Raw genomic sequence first — 20,909 nt, forward strand, 5'->3', positions numbered from 1 at the left:
GGGGGGGGGGTGTGGTGGAGCTCGGATGCTAGTGGGCTAGTGGATGAAATTATTCTTCTCACAAAAAAATGTAGTTTTTTAACAATATCTAAATACATTAACTTGGGGGGGGGGGGGGGGGGAACAACCATGAGAACATTGGGTCTGTTTAGTAGGTTTTTGTTTTAGGTAAGGCTAGAGACTCAAATGCTTTGCTCACATGATTTATATGGTATCAGTTTCACATTCATGTAAGATATTTAACAGAAATATTAGTAAAATATTTAGGGTTCTTAACATTTTTCCTTTGTTTTTATTTTTATTTTGTTCAAGTTGGAAAATTAATAATTCCAAAGTAAAAAAAAAAAACATTTATCTTCTAACTCCTAAATAATTAGTTTTTTTTTAATTTATTTAAACTATTTTTGTTTTGTAACAACTCAAAAATTAAATTATCTCTTAATTTATATCAGTATTATTTAATTATAAATTGAGAAAATAGAATTTATTTTACAACTTTGTATTTAATTATTATGAAATTTGGGGCTGAAGTGTAATTACATAAAAAGAATATTTGCCAAGGGTTGTTTGGGATGTAGGATTTTGGCTAAATTAGACAATAAAGATTTAAAAAAAAAAAAAAAAGACTAACCCTTGTTTGGTATGAAGATTTTTAGAGCTAAAAGGTTAAAATAGTTACAAAAAGATAAAATAGGTTAAAAAGTCAATAAGACAAAATGTCACATCTAAACCATAATAGTTTCATTTTTTTCTTTTACAAAAGTTTAAAAAAACACATTTCAAAGCGAGGCTTTTTAATCTCACACTAAAACAGTTTAAAAGTCAACCTACAACTTAAACGAACCCTAAGATAACTAATAAGACAAAAAATGTTACATTCTATACATCAATCAATCAATCATGTTTTCTCTCATAATCATTTATTCAACTACAAAAAGATTCACAAATCATTCTAAACACAATTGTTTTTCATCTTACAAATAATAAAAAAAACCAATTAAAATAGTTAACATTCCAAACGAGGGCTAGAAGGTGACATATGGAATTAAAAAGGATATGCACCGTTTTCTTATGGCTAAATTAAAAGCAAAGAAGAAAGGAAAAATAGAGAAGTTTAGAGTAGGGGGCAAGGTTTTAAAAATCGGACTAAACTGGTCGGTTCGACCGTTTAAACCGTTGATCGGTCGGGATTCTGATTTGAATGTACCCTTTAAACCATTTCAACTCAAAAACTGACATATTTAAAGAGAACCGGAAAAATCGACGGTTGGATTGTCGAACCGGTCAGCTCGAGGACGAGTCAGGTGAATCGGCCGAGTTAATAAAATTAAAAGTTTTGAACTTTTTTTTTAATATTTTCTAACTATTTTTTAAATTATTTCTTTCTTTCTTTCTTTCTTTCTTTCTTTCTTTCTCATTATATATATATATATATATAGATAATATAAGAAAATTTTAAATAGAAACTCTCTTTCAAAAATCTCCTCTTATCAGGAATCTCATTGAGAACTTGAAATTATTGTGAAAGTCTTTGCCTATTTATGAAAAAAAAAAAAAAAAAATTCTTTCAAAAAAACTTAGGCTCTGTTTGGAGAAGCTCTCCAAACACATTTTCATCCATTGATTTCAGTGTGGTATTTGTTTTGAATTTTTAAATTATAATTTCACATCCACTTTTGAAAACTCCTTTCCATGTGGGAAAATTTGACTAACCCGAACGTCCGACCGATTGATCAGAACAGTGTTTTTTTTTTTTTTGACACCTGTTTTTTTTATATTTTAAATAAAAACTATTTCTAGAACTTTTTAAAAAAAATTTATGAGCTTTGAATAGAATTTTGGGTTATGTGTTTAGTTATGAATTGTAGGTTTTTGAATTAAATATCATATGTCACATCATTTATTCAAAACTCTTTTCAAAACTCATAATCAAACAAATTTTTCACACTCAAATCATAATTTCAAAACTCACAAACTCAAAATACAACTCTATTCTCAAATCATATTTAGAAAACTCTACCAAACGCTACCTTAAAAGCTCCATGTGAGATTCAATCAAATTTATTAGAGGGAGACTTGAAACTTTGACTTCCCTCCAAAATTTTTACTTTTCTTTCAATCAAATTATTTGAATTAAAATCACATGGAGGAAATATTGAATATTTGGTTTCCTATTCCAAAATTAAAATTAATAATAGTTTAAAGGGACAATTACACACAGTCCTAATTTATGAACTTATACTCTATTAAATCCTAACTAAGATTTTTTAAACCTTTAAGTCCCATTAAATTTTTAATAGTCTGAATAGCCCTTCAAACAATAATTGTTTATCATTTATGATTATCTATAAAAGAATATAATGATTTGACATTTATTTTGATTTTTAAAATTTTAAATATCAACTTTCAAATTGCAAAAAAAAAATTACATAAAAAAAAAAAGAAAAAGAAAATTACTTTTTTTTTTGAAAAAATTGAAATATTTTTTGTACATAATTAAAATTTTTGTGTCTATAATGGAGCATGATGATGGAACATTGATGCGCAAAATTGAAGAAAAAAAAACTTCAAAAATGAAAAAACTGATTATATTCTCAGTTTTAAAACTGAAAAAAACTATTCAGTGTGTTTGGTTTGAGTTTTTTGGATTAAATTTTTTAAAAACTGAGTTTTTTGATTTTAGTGTTTTTTTTTTTTTAGTGAATATTTTTTAAATTTTAAACATTTTTTTTTTACTTTTTTAGATGCACCTTACTTAGATGTATCTAAAAAGTAAAAAATTCATGAAAAAATATTTTAAAAAATTAATAAATACATAAAAATACAAATAATGTACTGAATTCTCGTTTTTTTTTTTTGTATTTTTGGTACTTAGTGAATTTTTAAAAGGTTTTTTTCACAAATTTTTTACTTTTTAAGTATATTTATGTTATGTATGTTTAAAAATTAAAAAAATTACTTAAAATATTAAAAAAAATTAGTAAAAAAAAATGAAAAATAAGAAAGTAGAATTTTCTGAAAAATATTTTTGTAAAACTCTAACCAAGCAAAGTAATTAATCTTCTTGATTTTATTAGATATTTGAATTAAACCAATAAGTAGAAGGGCAAAACGTTTAATCTCATACTCTATTTTTTTCCCCATCAGTTAGTGAAACAATTATATGAAATATTACTATGCAAATTGATAATGTTCTTAATTTTAAAAATTAGGAAAAACTGATAATATTCTCAGTTTACTAAATAGGACTTATTGGTTTAAAAATTCTTAAATACGACATAAGCTACCATAACATTTGTAAATTGAACTTTTAGGTAATTAATTCTAATTTAAAATATATTATTATATTTTTTAGTAAAAAAAAATATAAGGAGAAATATTTAAGATAATTTAATATTTTTAATTTTTTTAATATATAATTTTATTACTTATATTTTTATTTTAATATAATTATAACGTCACAATTCGATTTCGATTTAATCCGATGGTTGAATTGGTGACTCGTCCACCTAATCTCTTTTTCAATTCGCTCACCGGTTCAGTTTTTAAAACATTGGTGGGGGAGCGAGAGTCGGATAGTGGAAGTTTGGGAAAAATAATTTATTTTGTAAAATATTTTTTCAAAGAAATACCACCTGATTACACAATCTATAATACCTCAATCCAAGCGTTTGATAATATCTCACCAAGCGATCCAAGTGTGTCGCCTCCAAAGTGATTCACCTTGCACCCTATTGCATTTATTTTTGTGTATATTTTTTTTACAGACCTTAAAAATTTTGATGGCCAATTTTTGTATCAAATACATCTAATATATATATACAACACATGATAGAGTTTGCATATAGGTGGGATCCTTAGGGATCTTTATCTTTTTGTTATGGGGATAAAATAAAAGATGTATCTTTTATCTTAACTATGAAGGATACAACTTATCTAATTTTTCATTAATTATCTTTTAAATAGATAATATAGAATTTCCACTAATTGTAATAATATCCATCAATACATTACAATTAAACCCCTAAAAGTAGAGAATTACAAGTGAGGCCTTTTTTTACAATTAGTCACAAACTTCCTTCCACCAAACTATATTCCACATGAGCTATTAGGTATGGAAAAATTTATCACTATCAAAAACTTTAACTCATGTAACCGAGTTCTAAATTTTTTCTTTTTCTAATTGGACCCCAAAAGCATTTTTCAAAAATAGTACTTTTGTAATTATATATGTATAGGAATATTTTTATGAAAAAGTAACCGGCCAGTTTTCTTTTGGTCCAACGTTAATAGGAAAAATTGCTTGAATATACTTTCTCACTTTGAGAATGGTGGATTCCATGTTAAGCACCTATATAAATCAATTACCACTCACATAACCCAACATGTCCGTGTATAGCCTTTGGTTTGGCATCACCGATTGACAATATCAAAGTTAAATGAATAGTTAATTAATTTATACAAGCCTCTTAGGTCAAAAGAAAATAACTGTATTGTAATAGAACTACCTTTTAAACTGACAGTGATCATTCCATAGGTATTCTCAAAACTGATCCTGTTCAGTGCATGTACCTATTGCATAACACCCACCTATTTGCTTAAGGTCATTACCACAATAATGGAGTTAATCATTCTATCATATAGCAGCAAAACAAGTGTAGGTCATAGTAGTGCGACACCCAATCAACACCCCTAGCCTAGAATATTAATTGAGTCTACAAGGCACCGAAAAATTATAACTCTCAGCTTTTGGTTCATTAACCATTAGCATGTTTTTCTACAATGTTACCCAATGGACCTTATGTTCACATCATATATAACATTAAATATAATATTACCCATAATAATATACAAAATGCAAAATAAAATGCCAAGCAATTTTATACAATCAATTAATAAAGTCAATAAATTGGTTTTTGAGGGCACAAATGGTAAAAGATAGATGATTGATTGGAGATTTGCGAGGACAGTTGGATAGTCAATCAGTTTTTATAATCTAATATATAAGTGAGTTGTATTAGATCTTGAGGTATTTTGAACTATTTTGTGTTAAACTATGTTACTATTTCAAAGGTATTATGTGTTTTATGAACTTTATTTATGTAAGGAACCCATGGATATAATTATTTATTAAACTAGCATATCACATGTGCTATATACGGAATTAAACAATAATTGATAAATTTATTTTTAAATTAATTAAAAATAATTTAAAAAAACAAAAAATAAATAATATTAAGTAAGTTTTAAGTTTTTTTTTTTTTTAACAAAAAGAGTGTTTGAAATTAGCTTTTTAAGTGGTTTTTTGAATTTTTTAAGAGATAAAAGAAAGTTAATGTATTTAGGAATGAGTTTTTTAATTTTATGAGAAAATGCAAATATTTTTATTTGTTACTTAAATTTTCTGTTTTATCCTTCCAAAGGTGTAAACACTTATGCGAACCTCACAAGAATTGTTTGATTTTTTCAAACTCGTACAAAGATTTTTGAACTTTTTTTTTTTTTTTGGTACGTTCCAAATACATTTTAGAACGCTTTAATAAAAAAGATAGCATTCCAAACATGACATGAGTTTTACAATTTTTATTTTATTTTATTTTTTGTTGCTATTAATATTTTGTCCTAAGTATTATATAACAAATAGATATATAATAATTCAATTGATAAAATTAAAACAAATGAAATTTTCTAAAATTACAAAAATTATACTTTCGATCAAGTATAATTACATTGTCAACAAAATTCATAATTATAATTCATCGTACCACAGTTTGTCAAGTGATATAACAATCTTATCTTTTTTTATGTCAGTTTCTCTTTCCCACTCATCTTCTATCTCTCTTTATTTTTAAGGAATAGTATCGATAGAATATAAGTTAAGAGAGAATAGATTAAAATAGTTTGGGCATATATAACGGAGACCAACAGAGACAGTAGTGAAGAGATGCGATACTGTGAAGGTAGATGGTAGTGTTAGAGGAATGGGTAGATTTAGATTGATGTGGACTAATATAGTGAATAAAGATATGAATCTCCTTAATTTGATTAACGAAATGGCTTTAGAAGAGTCGAGCGGAAAAAAAGGATTTATGCTGCCGACTCCATTTAATGAGGCTTAAGTAGATAGTGTCTCATCTAATGGGGTCGGCTACATGAATCTATCCAAGGCCATTTTGTTAGTTAAAAGATGAAAGAGTTTGTCTAAAAGATACAAAAGACTAAATATTAACTAATCTCCAATTGTCTCATAAAGATTGAGAAAAAATTAATGAGTTGTAACATTACATGAATGTAATATTTATAGAATGAGTAGGACGTGAATGACTTGGAGAAGGTATAATGTATGACGGCTAGGGTTGTTGGGTAGGAGAAAGAATTGGTTAGAGAAAGTGTGAACAAAAATGATCTCCTTTATCTTTCCTTTTCTAAATCATAAATCATGAATTTTTTTATTTTAAAATTATTATAAAACTTTAAAATTCACAAATTTAGTGTGGAAAACAATCAAATCAATATCTTTAATTTATTTATAGGGAAACAATTTAATTATAGGGAAACAATCAAATCAATTTTCCAAAAAAATCAATCAAACAAAACAATTTAAACAGATCCGAATTAATTTTTGATTAATTTATTTTAAGGAATGAAAGATTTTAAAAGATGGATAAATAAATTGGAAGGTCAACAAATGTGTTTTTATATTTGATTTTAGGAAATGATTATCTCTTAGGCAATGATCTAAGAAGATGGGTTTGAAGATTTTTTATTTGAAAATTATGTGAGATATGAATAGTTTATTATTTTTTTAAAATTAGAAAAATAAGAAATTGAGGTTAGACAAGTGGAGGTTTTAGAAGCTTTCTCACTAAAACCCCATTTTACTTCTATAATATATAGATATGCATTTGATAACAATTTGACAATGATTATCTAGGTAAATATGTGTGTAATGTCTTAGGAGACTTTAATAATCATTAGCCCTCTATTTGTCACTGTGGTGATCCTTTGTTTATTACTTTTGTGACCTTTTGATATGGAGCAAAATGCTACTTGTGTAGAGTTATGTACTACATTATTGTGAGAGCCATCTCTACGAACCATCTCTTAAATTCATACATTTGTATTGTCAAGGATCTATTACCCTTTGAATATAGTTATATATTCGGTGGTACTGCATATATATGATTTCACTATTGGGCCCTTATAGGATATGGGCTGATCAGATGTCAAACAAAACAACCCAGTGCCATCTGTGCAAATTGGGTAAGGCCCATCATATGACTACCCAATTAAAATGAGCAAAATTGTACATGTCAGGCAACTGATTTTTGAGCAACTGATGAATCCACAATGATCACATGTCAGGCAACTGATGAATCCACAATAGATCAACTCAGGACTAGAAATTTAGGGTTTCCATGCAACTCCATTGTTTATTAGTTAAAATTTGAAGTATAAGAGACTCCTAACAAAGATTTTTTTAAAAATTTATTATTATTATTATTATTATTATTATTATGAGAAACACTGACCTCACATTTGGTGAGATCTGAGATAAAATTTTAGATATATGCATCCACTCACTAATCTCATATATTGGACCAAATAGACACAAGAACCTACGATCTCAAAAAATTTACGATCTCCTGATTGTCTATGTGAAAACTTACCATTTGAGTTAGTGTTTTGAATTGCGCCCAAAAAAAAAATATTATTCAAGAAAAGCCCAAAACAATTTAATTGGTTTGTGCAAAAAAAATTCAGAGCACATGAACAAGAAGAAAGCCAAACCTATAATCCTCAATTTTCTATAATTGATCTAGGATTTGACGAGGAAAATGGAAAAAAAAAAAATGAAAAAGAAGAAAAGACTTATTAATTTATTTTTTTTATTGATAACCAATATACTTTTAGTATTGCTTATTCATTCTAGTGGTGATCCTAAACATTTATTTTATAAGACCCGTCGAGTTGGTTGTTAATATAAAAAATAAGATTTATTAAATATTGATAATTATGTGATCAGATATGTTTTTAAAAAAATCGCATAGTCATCTAATTTTTACTTAAGAAAAATATGATCTAATCAATTGACTGTCGTTGTTCGATTAACGTAATTTTTTGTATGAATAATCTATTTGACATATTTTTAAAAAATAAACAATTTGAATTATCTTGATGCATATTTTTTTTTGCATGAATAATTTATTTGACATATTTTTAAAAATAAACAATTTGAATTATTTTGATGACACATTAGACACTCCAAATCCTATAAAAATATATGTTCAAACCTAGTACAGTGAACCGATAATTAAAAGTTTCGTTTGTCTCTTCTTCTTGAGGCCACTTCCCCATGGTTTAGTCCAGATTATTATACCATGTGGAATAATATTCTCACATACTCAAAGGCTCTATTCGATTAGTTAGAACATTATATGGGATTAACAATCTTATGCGATTACTAATTTTATAAAATAATTCTCTGATTGTTTAATACCTATCCTGTTTTGATTTTAAATATACTATATATAATTTTGTAAGATTAAAAACTCTTACGCATTACTAAGTCTGACGTCATTTATGTGATTCAAATGTAAAAATATAAATTTGATAAAATAAACCATCCAATCATATGCTGTTATCATGGAATCGAATAGACCCAAAGATTAATCAGAATGAAACTTAAAAAAATACTAACCTGCATTAGATGCCTTGGGTTTTGGAAGTGAAATTCTACACGTTGGATTGACCCCAAAACTCCAAAAATGATTACTTCCAACCAATAACACGTTGACACACAATGTGATTGACAAAAGCTTTGACACAATAAAAATAAATAAAGAAACCTTTTTAGGGATTCTTCAATTCAGCAAGTCATTTGTGTTCTTTGAGCAAAAAAGACCATGGCTCTGTTTGGTTGTATTTTTAAATTATATTTTTATTATATCTTTTGCGCTTTACGTTTAGATATGATTTTAAAAATATAATTTCACCATATCATTTAAAATACATTTAGACTTTTCGTTTGACAGCTTTCTTCTTCATTTTTTCACTGTCAAAAGCTTCCAACGTTCATTTCTGAAAAGCCTTTCATGTTCTTCATTTCTGAAAAAGGTTCACGTGCAAAAAGAAATTTAAAGTTGAACTGATCTACTCGTCTTCCTCTGTTTGAAAGATCACAGCTGATGATTCGTCACGGGTCGCGTTCGTTCCTGTGAACTGAGACCATTTTATAAACTATGTTTGTGAACCCCCTTCCTATCCATACCATCTCTCACAAATCAAGTGAGTTACAATTTGTGCGTTGTGGAAGATTCATTCTCCGGGCAACCAAACAACGACGATACCGAGGTAAAATAAATCACAAATTTCTTCCAAATTTTTTTTTTACAACTCACTGATTTTCTTAAACATCCCAATTTTATTCCAAATTATTCAAAAAAATTATTTAAAAACAATTAATTGAAAATAAAAAATTCATTTTTTTATTTGAGTATTTTAAAAATAATTTAGTTATGACTGTTAATCAAAAACACGGATATCGAGTTATGAGTTGTAACGCCCTGAAATAATTCAACATGAACTACCCACATTAATTAACATTCACTAAACAATGACAACAATCCATCCATCTTTACATAGTTAAAAGATGAGTTCGTACAAAAGTTTCACATGCGGATATACATTCAATGATAAAAGAACACATGAATCTATAGCATGTGAAGCATCTAGTCTCAAAACAATAAAATGCTCTAAAGGACTTACATCTTCCAAGGCAATAGCCCGGTTACACAAAAATGGTCTCTCAGACCCATACACGTCTAGCCCTTGGCTTACAAAAATTTACAACAAAAATAAAAGAGCAATCTACTCTTCACAAAACTATCCACGCCATCAATTCGGTGGGATCACCACATCTTTGTCTGCATCAAAATCCCATAGGGGTGAGCAATAAGCCCAGTAGAGAAATCCCTAATAAAGTATATACATTTATGCAAACTCTTAATAAAAATGCAAATGTCGATGCCATGCCACACTCTTTTAAAGAAAGTTCATTTCATGCTCTTCTTACAGATTCCCATTTCTCAATAAAAACTTGCAATCTCAACACATTTCAAAACTTCCAATTTTAATCAAAAGGGGTGGTAAATACGACACCGGTAATCCCTAGGCTGGTCTCTGCAAGTAAACTCTACGAGTACTACCAAGTTGCCATTTTCACGGGTATTAACCAGAAGGCTCGACACCTGTTCGCGCGGTTTTCTGGTCTTTCACCATGGACTCTCAGGCCAACTTATCAAGTTCAACTACACCCCCTATCCGGACTTATCACGTATTTACTCCATACACATTACTGTTGTTTCTTATTACAAACTTTTTTCATTCATGGAATAAATATCTTCAACCCAAGTTTACAATGCATAATATTAAATTAAATTAAATGAGTATGCAATATTATGATTTCTCCATGCCTCACAACATCTCTCTACTTGTCAAATATTTCTACAACAATGTCAACATCCACATTTCTCATTTCTTCTCTTCAATGTTCTTTCACAAGATAGCTTATATGTCATCAACTCATAGTGACAACACTTTCTCATTATGCACAATTTCTAACAAGTTGGCCTCTTCAAGACTACATGCGATGTTTTTCACACATTAACTACCATGTTTGCAATTTTCACCATCCAAGATGCACAACCATTTGTTATTTCTCAACAAAACACTTTCAAAGGTTTAGCAACAATGTTAAAATAACATCTCATTTCTTATGTATCAAGTAATTTGTCATTCTTGCTAAACATATGATGAAAGTTCACTCTCTTAACACAAAACACAAGATACCCATAAACATGTTCACATTTATCAAAATCCCCAAAAACTTTTCTAGGGTTTTATGTCAAAACCAAAACAAACATCTTCCCCTCTTTTGAAAGGGGTTTTCTCACAAAATATCACACCTCCTATGATGTGAATTAAAAATCCTCAAGAAGATAGTTTTAGGAGGAGAGAGAGATAATCAAAACCCATTTTTGAAACCCTAGCATTTATGAGACAAGACTAAACTTTCAATATCATTAATGAGACCTTTAAATCAACCAAATCTAACATAAATATATATATAACTCAAGGAAATTTCCCTACCTCAAGGTTGATGAAAAAGAAAAAGAAACCCTAGCTTCAAGATGAAGGAGTCTTTAACCTCTCTTACACCAAGGTAAACCCTAGCTTTGATCTTCAAGGGTAGAGGATGATGATAACCCTGAGCCCAAGAAGTTTCCAGACAGAAGGAGGAGCAAAAATGACTTTTATAGTAAGAGAAAAGGGTTAGAAAAATGATACAATTCGGCCAAGATGAGAAATAAAAATAGGGTTTTCGGATTACCAGCCGTCTCGCACACGCACATGCCCCGCACGTGCGGAGCCTCACTTCCGTACGTGCGGCCCTCCCCTCATGCACCTACTCTGCACCTGCATATATTGCAGTGTGCAGCCCCAACTCTTCCCTGAAATTCGCACATGCGGCTTGGCCTTCCGCAAGTACGGCCCCCATCCCGTACGTGTGGCCCTCACCTAGCAGCCCAAAAATTCCTGATTCAACTCCCGAGCACTCCGACCCCAACTGTGCACCCTCCGGAACAGGTGAAATTCCACACCGAACAAGACAAGAATAAGAACTTAATTTTAAGAATTATTTCCGGATGTTTCAAACTCAATGAGAGCGAGAAGAGAATGGGGTGAAAGCGAAAGAAAATGAAAGAAAACATGACCCGGTCGTCACAAGTTGTGTCTTTGATTATCAATTATAGGCCGAATTAAGTTTTGAAAACTATTTTGAAAACTCATCACCAAACAAAGTTTCTTATTTCACATGTCACATCAAACTTTCAAAACTCAATTCCACATCCAATTCAAAACTTAATTCAACACTCTATTCAAAAACCATAACCAAACAAATTTTCTACACTCAAACCATAATTCCAAAACTCATTAACACAAAATACAACTTATATTCTCAAATCATAGTTAGAAAACTCTATCAAACACAACCCACATTTTGATTGAGAAAGGAAAGTTATGGCTTTAGTTAAAAGGTCTTCATAGTTAAATAATGGCCATTAATGTCATATTTAGGAGCAAGCAAGCATAGCCATCCCAAAAAGTGTAACCATTTGCATGTAAAGTTTAGGACCTACCATCACACAAGGGATGGGCTTTGTGGGTTGGTTTTTTGAGTTTTTGGTTAATTTAGCTTGGGTTAAAAAGTCTCGTTTGGGATGAACTTTTTGGCATTTTTGACTTTTGTGAAAGAAAAATGAAATGATTATAGTTTAGATGTGATAAGAGGGAGATTTCATGAATTGACACTAGGCCGAGCTAGTCTGGATCGAGCAAAGCTGGGCTAACCGCAGTTGGACCGAGCTAGGTTCATACGGCTACTGGGCGCGCTTGGTCAGGGCTTCGATCCGGTCCAGTCGAAACAGCCTTAGGTTGTTATCCCGGATAATCATATTTGCTCCACCGAGTTAGACTGGAGTAGTCTTCCACAAGTTAGTCCGACCGAGCAGTATCTAGGTCAGAACTAAGAAGGTCGGCTAAGCCGCAGCGGGATCCTCCAGTTAAATCGAGAGAATATCACGGCCGTGACGTGGTCTCGGTGTCATGGCAAGGAACCGTGCTATCCGTTTGTGCCAGAACCGTTAGGCGGTTTTGTTAGGTGGTGTTTAGTTGTATTTGCGCTGACATGTGGGAGAATAGGAGGAGAGTAGGTCCACACGTCCAAAGGTGAATGGGTGCAGAGGCGTGCACACAAGGTATATAAACGGTGCCGCACCCCCATACTCAAGTCTGGAAGATCTTATGATCACAACTCACTTATCATTTGATCTTCTCTCTTTTCTCTCTCTCTCTCCTTGAGTGCTAACTTGACCGTCGGAGGGTTTTCCGGCAATACACCTCTGGATAGCTCATCGTCATTGTGTTCTCAGGTCGATCGAAGCGAAGCGCAGTTTGGATACAAGGAGTACGGACATCGACGGATATTTGCACCCCGTACAATTGGCGCCGTTTGTGGGAAGACTTTGACAGACAACCTTGTCCTCTAAGCTTGTCTGATCATCCTTCATGGCGAACAACGATGACATTTCGCTATCCGTCATCGACAGCATCACCCCGGAATCTGTTCGGAGAAGAGATGGTCTTCCCACCATCCCTACCATGGCTGGTCTGGAGACCTCTCCTGGAGAGCACCCCAGAGATGCGCGAGACAAGAGCGCAAGGAGCACTGACCACTCGCGAAACCCTAATGGGCACCGGCAGCAAAGAGAGTCACACGCTCAGCGCTTGGAGCGTAAGCTAAGGGATCAAGACGCCATCGTTCAAAGGATGATGGCAGAGATAGAGACACTAAAGTGGCAGGTCAAAGGGAAGGGTGTTGATGGAGTGGGTAACCACAGTGAGCGCACCCAACCCGACGCTTAGGTAGCCAGAATCAGCGGCACACACCCTTTCTCCCCATCACCAGAAGTTATGGGGTTGGAGACTCTAACCCGCCAATAGAGAAGTCTTGCGCGCAAGACAGCAGTTATCGTCCCTCACGTCCGCCGACGACGTCGATGTATTCCTATTCCGCTCGTTCAGAGGACTTGAGGGAGGCCTTGGAAAAGTGAGCGCTTCAACGAGAGGCGCAAAGGGTGCCGGCGCTGCAGCGGTTATCCTACGGAGGTCGCGCCAGTGAAGAAGTCATAATGTCGCCACCCCGTCCAGTTGTACCTATCCCTTTGGACAAAGATTTGGCAAGGCTGAGCGCCACCCCCTTCTCCCTTGAGATATAGACCACGCCATTCCCTGCGGGCTTTCACCAGTCCAAGTTTACGCTTTATGACGAAAAAACTGATCCGTACATGCACGTAAGCCACTTCTGGCAGGTTATGGCTGGATACAAGCGTAATGACACTCTCATGTGCCTTATTTTCCCATCAAGTTTGGGTGAGTTGGGCTTGAAGTGGTTTGAGAGGCTTCCGGAGGAAAGCATCAAAAGGTGGCAGCAGTTGGCGGAAGCATTCGTGACCCGATTCAAAACCAACACCAAAACGCCAAAGGAGGTTGACTACCTTCTGAGTGTCAAGATGGAGTCGGGCGACTCCCTCAAAGCATACAATGCCAAATACTGGGAAACTTTAAACGAGATCTTTGATTGCCCGACCAACCTGGCAATCACCCAATACATGCACGGTCTCCCGGTCAGACATAGACTGAGGGACTCGCTTACGATGAACCAACCAACTTCCATGGGGCTGTTGATGCAGCACATCAACGAGCACATCCGAGTAGAAGATGATGCGACCGTGGCCACCGCGAAGACGAATCCGGTGGCAATGGATCAAAGGGTGGCTGGAAAAGTCCACATGGTCGGATAGGAGGCAAACCGTCCAAGTGACTACGTAAGAGAGTCAGACCGTGGTCCAGATCATAGAAACCGGGGTAAAGGTCGCCGCAACGACCGAGCTGATTATCCCTGCAATGCCGCTACTGTTGCGAATAGAAAGTTGAACACCTGAACAGGCATCACCACGATTTTTAAGATCCCAATTTACTGCATACTTAGCGAAATCCGTAACGAGGTGTACGTCCAGTTTCCAGCCAAGTTGGGCAATGCGCAGAAGGGCTTCAATCCGCAGTATCGCTACACTTTTCATAGTGAGCGAGGGCACCGAAGGAAGGACTGTTTGCCCCTGAAACAACACTTTGCGGAGTTGGTTGCTGCTGGTCACTTGGATCGTTACATCGACGGGGACGTCAAGGCTGCGCACCATGCTCCGGCTGAGCCAAGTGGTTTGGCCGCCCTAGAAGCACCCCTCCAAGGAGTGGTCAATGTGATCCATGGTATCGTTAAGCCAGTGCGAGTTTGCGAGCTTTGAGGGATGATAAAAAAAGCGGAACATATGAGAGAAATCTTGTCATCCAGCCCGCGGTCAAAAGAGGCAAGACCGAGGAGAAAAATGTGCTCAGCTTCTCAAGCAGGGATCTTGAGCGCATTCAAACGCTACACAATGATGCTCTTGTGGTCACCCTTCGTGTCAGGGACTTTGATGTTAAGCGCATTTTGATCGACCAAGGTAGCTCGGTCGAGATCATATACTACGACGCCTTCAAGCAGCTCAAACTTAGAGATACAGATTTGGCTCCGACAACTTCGCCACTGGTTGGTTTCAACTCACAACTGGAGTGGCCCTTGGGAAAGATAATCCTACCGATCAAAGCCGGATCTATGGTCAAGCAGGTGGAGTTCTGGGTATTGAAAATGCCCTCTACATACAATCTGATCCTAGGTAGAGGATAGCTTCACGCCATGCAGGCGGTGGCGTCAACCTACCACCAAGTTATGAGGTTCTCCTCTGCTGTGAGGGTGATTGAAGAGATTTGGGGCAATCAGGTCATGGAAAAGCAGCGTTTCGTGGCCGTGAATGGGAGTCGAGCAGCCAAAGGCTTCGTGCAAATGATTAAAGGCCCGGAAGGTCAAAGTGTCCTGGATGATATGGGCACTAGGGCTAAAGAAAAAGCCATTGAAGATTTGGTGGAGGTACGGATCAGCGAAGACAATCCAGACAAGTCCATCATGTTGGGATCCAACTTGACCGCACAAGAACGACTGGAGATGGTGGAGTTCTTGGTGGCAAATATTGAAGTGTTTGCATGGACGCCTTACGACATGCCTGGCATCGATCCAAGCTTTATTTGCCACCAACTCAATGTCTTCCCGAATGCTCGGCCTGTCATTCATAGAACGAGGGGATTAGTCCTTCATCACGTCGAGGTAGAGGTCAAAAACTTGCTCAAAGCTAGGACAATCCAGAAAGTGCACTACCCTCAGTGGGTTTCTAACACGGTTGTGGTACCCAAGAAGAATGGGAAATGGCGAGTATGCGTTGACTACAAGACGGTCAACCGAGCTTGCCCTAAAAACAGTTTTCCTTTGCCTAGAATCGATTAGCTGGTGGACCTTACAGCCGGATGCAACCGACTCAGTTTCTTAGATGTATATGGTGGTTATCACCAGATCACCATGTATGAGCCTGATCGGGAGATTACCTCTTTCACAACACTGAAGGGATTGTTCTGCTATAGAGTCATGTCTTTTGGCTTGAAAAATGCCAGGGCAACCTTCCAGAGAATGGTGACCAAAATGTTCGTCCCTCTACTCGGCTGCACGATGGAGGCTTACATCAATGACATGGTGGTCAAAAGCAAACATCAGGCCGACCACTTAACCGACCTAGCAGAGACGTTTGCCATTTTTAAATAACACAAGCTACGCCTGAATGCGTCGAAGTGTGTCTTCGGCGTGGGGTTAGGGAAATTCCTGGGTTTCCTAGTCACCAACCGAGGCATCGAGGCAGGCCCCTCAAAAATCAGAGCCATACAAGAATTAAAGCAGCCCAACTTGGCAAAGGACGTACAACATCTTGCCGGTATAGCAGCTGCGCTTAATCGATTCATAAGCCGGTCATCAGATTATTGTCATCCTTTCTTCCATGCTTTAAAGTCCAAGTTTTCATGGGACGAAGAATGTGACAAAGCCTTGGCCAAGCTGAAGACATATCCGTTTTCCGCCTCACTCTTGGTCACACCGAAGCATGGCGAAGAACTCTACCTTTACTTGGCTGTTTCTCAACATGTTGTTAGCGCGGCGCTTGTCCAGGCAGAAGGCACCCAACATTTACCGATCTTCTACGTATGCAAAACCTTGATCTTGGTGGAAACGAGATACTTGCCTTTGGAAAAACTCGCCTTGGCATTAATGATGGCCTCTCAGAAATTAGCACATTACTTCCATGCTCATATAATCGTGGTGCTGACTAAGTTCCCTTTGAAAGCCTTATTTGAGTAGGCAGACTTCTCCGGCCGAATTCTAAAATGGGCAGTCGAGTTGGGGCAATTTGACGTCAAGTTTCAACCCCGAACCGCCATCAAAGCCCAAGCATTGGTCGACTTCGTACCGGAATTCTCTCATGGAATTCACCCAGTCTGCCTGGTGGATCTTACCGATTTTACCGGGCTAAAGGAGGTAGGCACAGCGAAAATCGCACATCCTCTTATCCAACTAAACATCGAAGGCCACACGGAAGTAGCGCGCCCGTCTACAGACCTATCACTTGAAGACCCACTCCAGCCTAGCAATGCGCCATTGAATTTGGGAATAACCAGGCAACCTATGGAATCCAACTCTCCATTGCCAAGGGGGGATGAAGGCATGCTTGTCGCGGAAGTAGCCGAGCAGCCGAGCAATTCTAACCACTTGAATCTCGAAACGTCACAAAACCCCACAGAATGTTGGAAGCTTTTCATTGGTGAAATGTGGAAAATATTTATAGCTGGCGCCTCAAACAGGCATGGAGCCGGGCTGGGAATAGTATTGATCTCTCCGGATGGATTAACAATTGAACATTCCATCGTGCTCAGGTTTCCAGCATCAAATAATGAGGCTAAGTATGAAGCACTGCTAGCCGGACTGAAAAGCGCGCTCCAATTGCACGCATCCGAGTTGATGGTCTATAGCGACTCCTAACTCGTTGTAAGCCAAATGTCTGGAGAGTATGAAGCCAAAAATAACAGAATGACCAAATACCAAGCTTTAGTGAGAGAACATATCAAGAAATTTCAAGCAATAAGAGTCCAACAAATTGGCTGTGAAGATAACTGCCAAGCAGATGAGTTAGCCGGCCTAGCCTCTATGGTCAACAAATCAACTCCCAGCACTCTCTTGATTGAGTTTCTCCCAAGAGCCAGCATTGAAGACTCGGAGCAGACGGAAGTATTCTACACCGAGCATGATCCTTCTTGGATGGACCCCATCATCATTTTCCTTAAAGAACGGATCCTGCCAACCGACAAAAAGGAAGCACACAAAGTCCGGGTGAAGTCTGAGTGATTTTGGCTCTCTCCATCTAGCGTTTTGTATAAGAAGTCATTCATCGGTCCATTCCTTAAGTGTGTTCATCCAAACAGCATTGATGCTTTCCTTTACGATATCCACGAAGGCATGTGCGGAAGTCACATCAGGGGGAGATCTTTAGCTTACCGCGCTATTTTGTAGGGGTATTGGTGGCTGTGCATGCAGACAGATGCGCAGAAACATGTCAGAAAATGTGAGAAGTTACAACAGTTCACCTACCAAATTCATCAGTCGGCTAGAGAACTCCTTCCCCTCACAAGTCCTTGGTCTTTCGCAATGTGGGGGTTTGACACAGTGGGACCACTCCCTACCGCGCCGAGCAATCGCAAGTTCTTTATAGCGGTGACGGACTACTTCACCAAGTGGGTTGAAGTCAAGCCCTTGGCAACAATTAAGGAAAAGGATGTGAAGAAATTTGTTTGGCAGAATGTGGTAACACGGTTCGGCGTCCCCAATGCTTTGATCTCCGACAACGGCACTCAATTTGATGGATGGTTGTTCAGAGGATTTTGTGAAGAGCTAAAGATAGAATTCTATAATTCCACCACGGCCTACTCTCAGTCCAATGGCCAAGCTGAAGCATCAAACAAGACCATTTTGGATGGGCTGAAGAAGAGATTGGAGAAAGTCAAAGGAAAGTAGGTCGAAGAACTGCCAAATGTTCTCTGGGTTTACCGAACAACACCAAGACGCTCGACCGGGGAGACACCATTCGCTTTGGTATATGGTATGGAGGCAGTCATCCCGTTAGAGATCGGTATGCCCATCGTCTATAGCGAAAATTTCGAGCCCGACTTGAACGTCGAAGCCATCGCCTTAGAATTGGACCTCACAGAAGAGAGTAGGGAAAAGGCTTTGATCTATGTCGCAGCATATCAACAAGAACTATCTCGGAAGTATAACAAGACGGTTCACCCCAGACCATTCAAAATTAGAGACAGGGTCTTGAGGAAAGTAATGGGCAACACCTTGGTGTCGGGCGAAGGAAAGCTGAGGGCAAACTGGGAAGGGCCTTACAAGATTACCGGTCTGGCAGGCAAAGGGGCGTACCATCTAGAAGACTTGGATGGCAAAGCTATACCACGGCCGTGGAACGCAGCCAATTTAAAGTTGTTTTATTTTTAGTTTCCATCTTTTAGTGTAATTTTTTGTGAAAGGCAAGCATTCCCCTTGATTTACCATGTAATTTTTCTTGTCACCTTATAAAATTCATGAACGTAATAGTGAAGAGTTATTGCACGTGATAAATTTGTTTGATTAATGGATGGTGCAATGAACAAGGAGCAACGTTCCCCAACCGAGATGATTTAGCTCGACAACAAAGTTGATGAAGTGCTCAACTCTGTTCTTTTAACCAAGGTGATCCTGCCCGGTCAACTGAGTTGGTGATCTGTTCAACTCTAGAATTGAAACCGAGATGATTTAGCTCGGCAACAGAGTTGAAGAAGTGCTCAACTCTGTTCTTTTAACCGAGGTGATCCTGCCCGGTCAACTGAGTTGGTGATCTGTTCAGCTCTAGAATTGAAGCCGAGATGATTTAGCTCAGCAATTGAGTTGATGAAGTGCTCAACTCTGTTCTTTTAACCGAGGTGATCCTACCCGGTCAACTGAGTTAGTGATCTGTTCAACTCTAGAATTGAAGCCGAGAGTATTTAGCTCGGCAACAGAGTTGATGAAGTGCTCAACTCTGTTCTTTTAACCGAGGTGATCCTGCTCGGTCAACTGAGTTGGTGATCTGTTCAACTCTAGAATTGAAGCCGAGATGATTTAGCTCAGCAACAGAGTTGATGAAGTGCTCAACTATGTTCTTTTAACCGATATGATTTCCCTGGTTCATCAGTGGGTACTTTGTCCGGCACGCATTGCATGGTTTCGAGGAAGACAACATACATTGCAAAGATATACGAGATAAGTTGCTAAAAAAAACTTTCATTAATTGAAAATTTAAGTACATAAAGTAGGGCTTTGAGCCAGATTACAAAAGTTCATATCAAAAAGGTGGGGCGCTAGCGGCTACGCTAATGGGGAGAGGTCGACAAACTCGTCCCTGGGCCCCTCCGTTGCGGCTTCTAGGTCGACCACCACAGCATTTTTTTTGTCGCCGGGCTCCTTCTGGACGGCCTCATCCTCGGCCTCTTCTTCCGCCTCCTTTTGCAAATAGTTGAAGACTTCATTGGCATAAGGTATCAGATAGGCCAGCAGGAAGGCGGGAGGAGGAGAGGTGAACACCTCGGTCTCAGATCCTTGGCCCAGTTTTTCACAAACAGCCTTCCAACCAGACTTGAAGTAGATGTCCTTAGTAGCTTCAACTTGTTTGATATAGTTGTCTTCAGCCTCCTTGAAACTGAGATTGTTGGCCTCATACACGGCGTTCTGCCTTGCTTGTTTTTCAACTTCTAGCTGGGCCTTCAGAGCGTTCCTCTCTTGCTCGGTCCTATCGACCTAGCCAAGTAGTCTGACATTGCCAACGTTAGCAATTTCAAAAGAGGCCTTAGCCGGGCCAAGCTCCGCCAAGATGTTTTTACCGGTGTTGTTTAGCTCGGTAACCTTGTGGTGCAGATTGACAATGCGGTCCATGACCATGTGTTGTTTTTGGATGGGCTGCAAGAAGTAAGAAGGGTGTTAGCCGAAACAAGAAGATTAACTAAGTAGGGACTTGGTAACATTTCGAAACGTACCCTCGTTATGGATTTGACGGCTGATTTCATGAGCCGGGTGTCAGGAACATGATCGCTCCTGGACACATCGCTCGGCAGCAGCAAAGCCTTTGACAAGTCGAAGGCCAATAGGTGCTCTTTGTCCCCCTTGACAGACGCAGTTGTCGGGATCTCCTTGCCCAGGTGTTTGAACTTCGGTGTCCATGGTGGATTCGGCTCGGCTTCCTACACCATTTGCTCGGTGCTTAACTCGGACACAAGCTTAGCAGATGGATCTGTTGACCGAGCTC

At 37.1% G+C, this 20,909-nt stretch overlaps 1 protein-coding gene across 1 annotated transcript; it reads left to right on the top strand.

Moving 5' to 3' along the window:
- The first annotated feature begins 13,937 nt into the window (after nt 1-13,937).
- Nucleotides 13,938-14,426, top strand: LOC145800727 (uncharacterized). The gene has a single exon (XM_082890458.1). It carries the CDS (start codon nt 13,938-13,940, stop codon nt 14,424-14,426), a length of 489 nt encoding a protein of 162 aa, XP_082746584.1.
- Nucleotides 14,427-20,909: the final 6,483 nt, after the last annotated feature.

Source organism: Camellia sinensis, chromosome 10 (assembly GCF_055761805.1).
Source record: "Camellia sinensis isolate YWXY chromosome 10, ASM5576180v1, whole genome shotgun sequence".
NCBI lineage: Eukaryota > Viridiplantae > Streptophyta > Magnoliopsida > Ericales > Theaceae > Camellia > Camellia sinensis.

Bases quoted from the DNA above. Each gene is read 5' to 3' on its own strand.
- LOC145800727 (XM_082890458.1), top strand. From the start codon at position 13,938: ATGGCTGGATACAAGCGTAATGACACTCTCATGTGCCTTATTTTCCCA.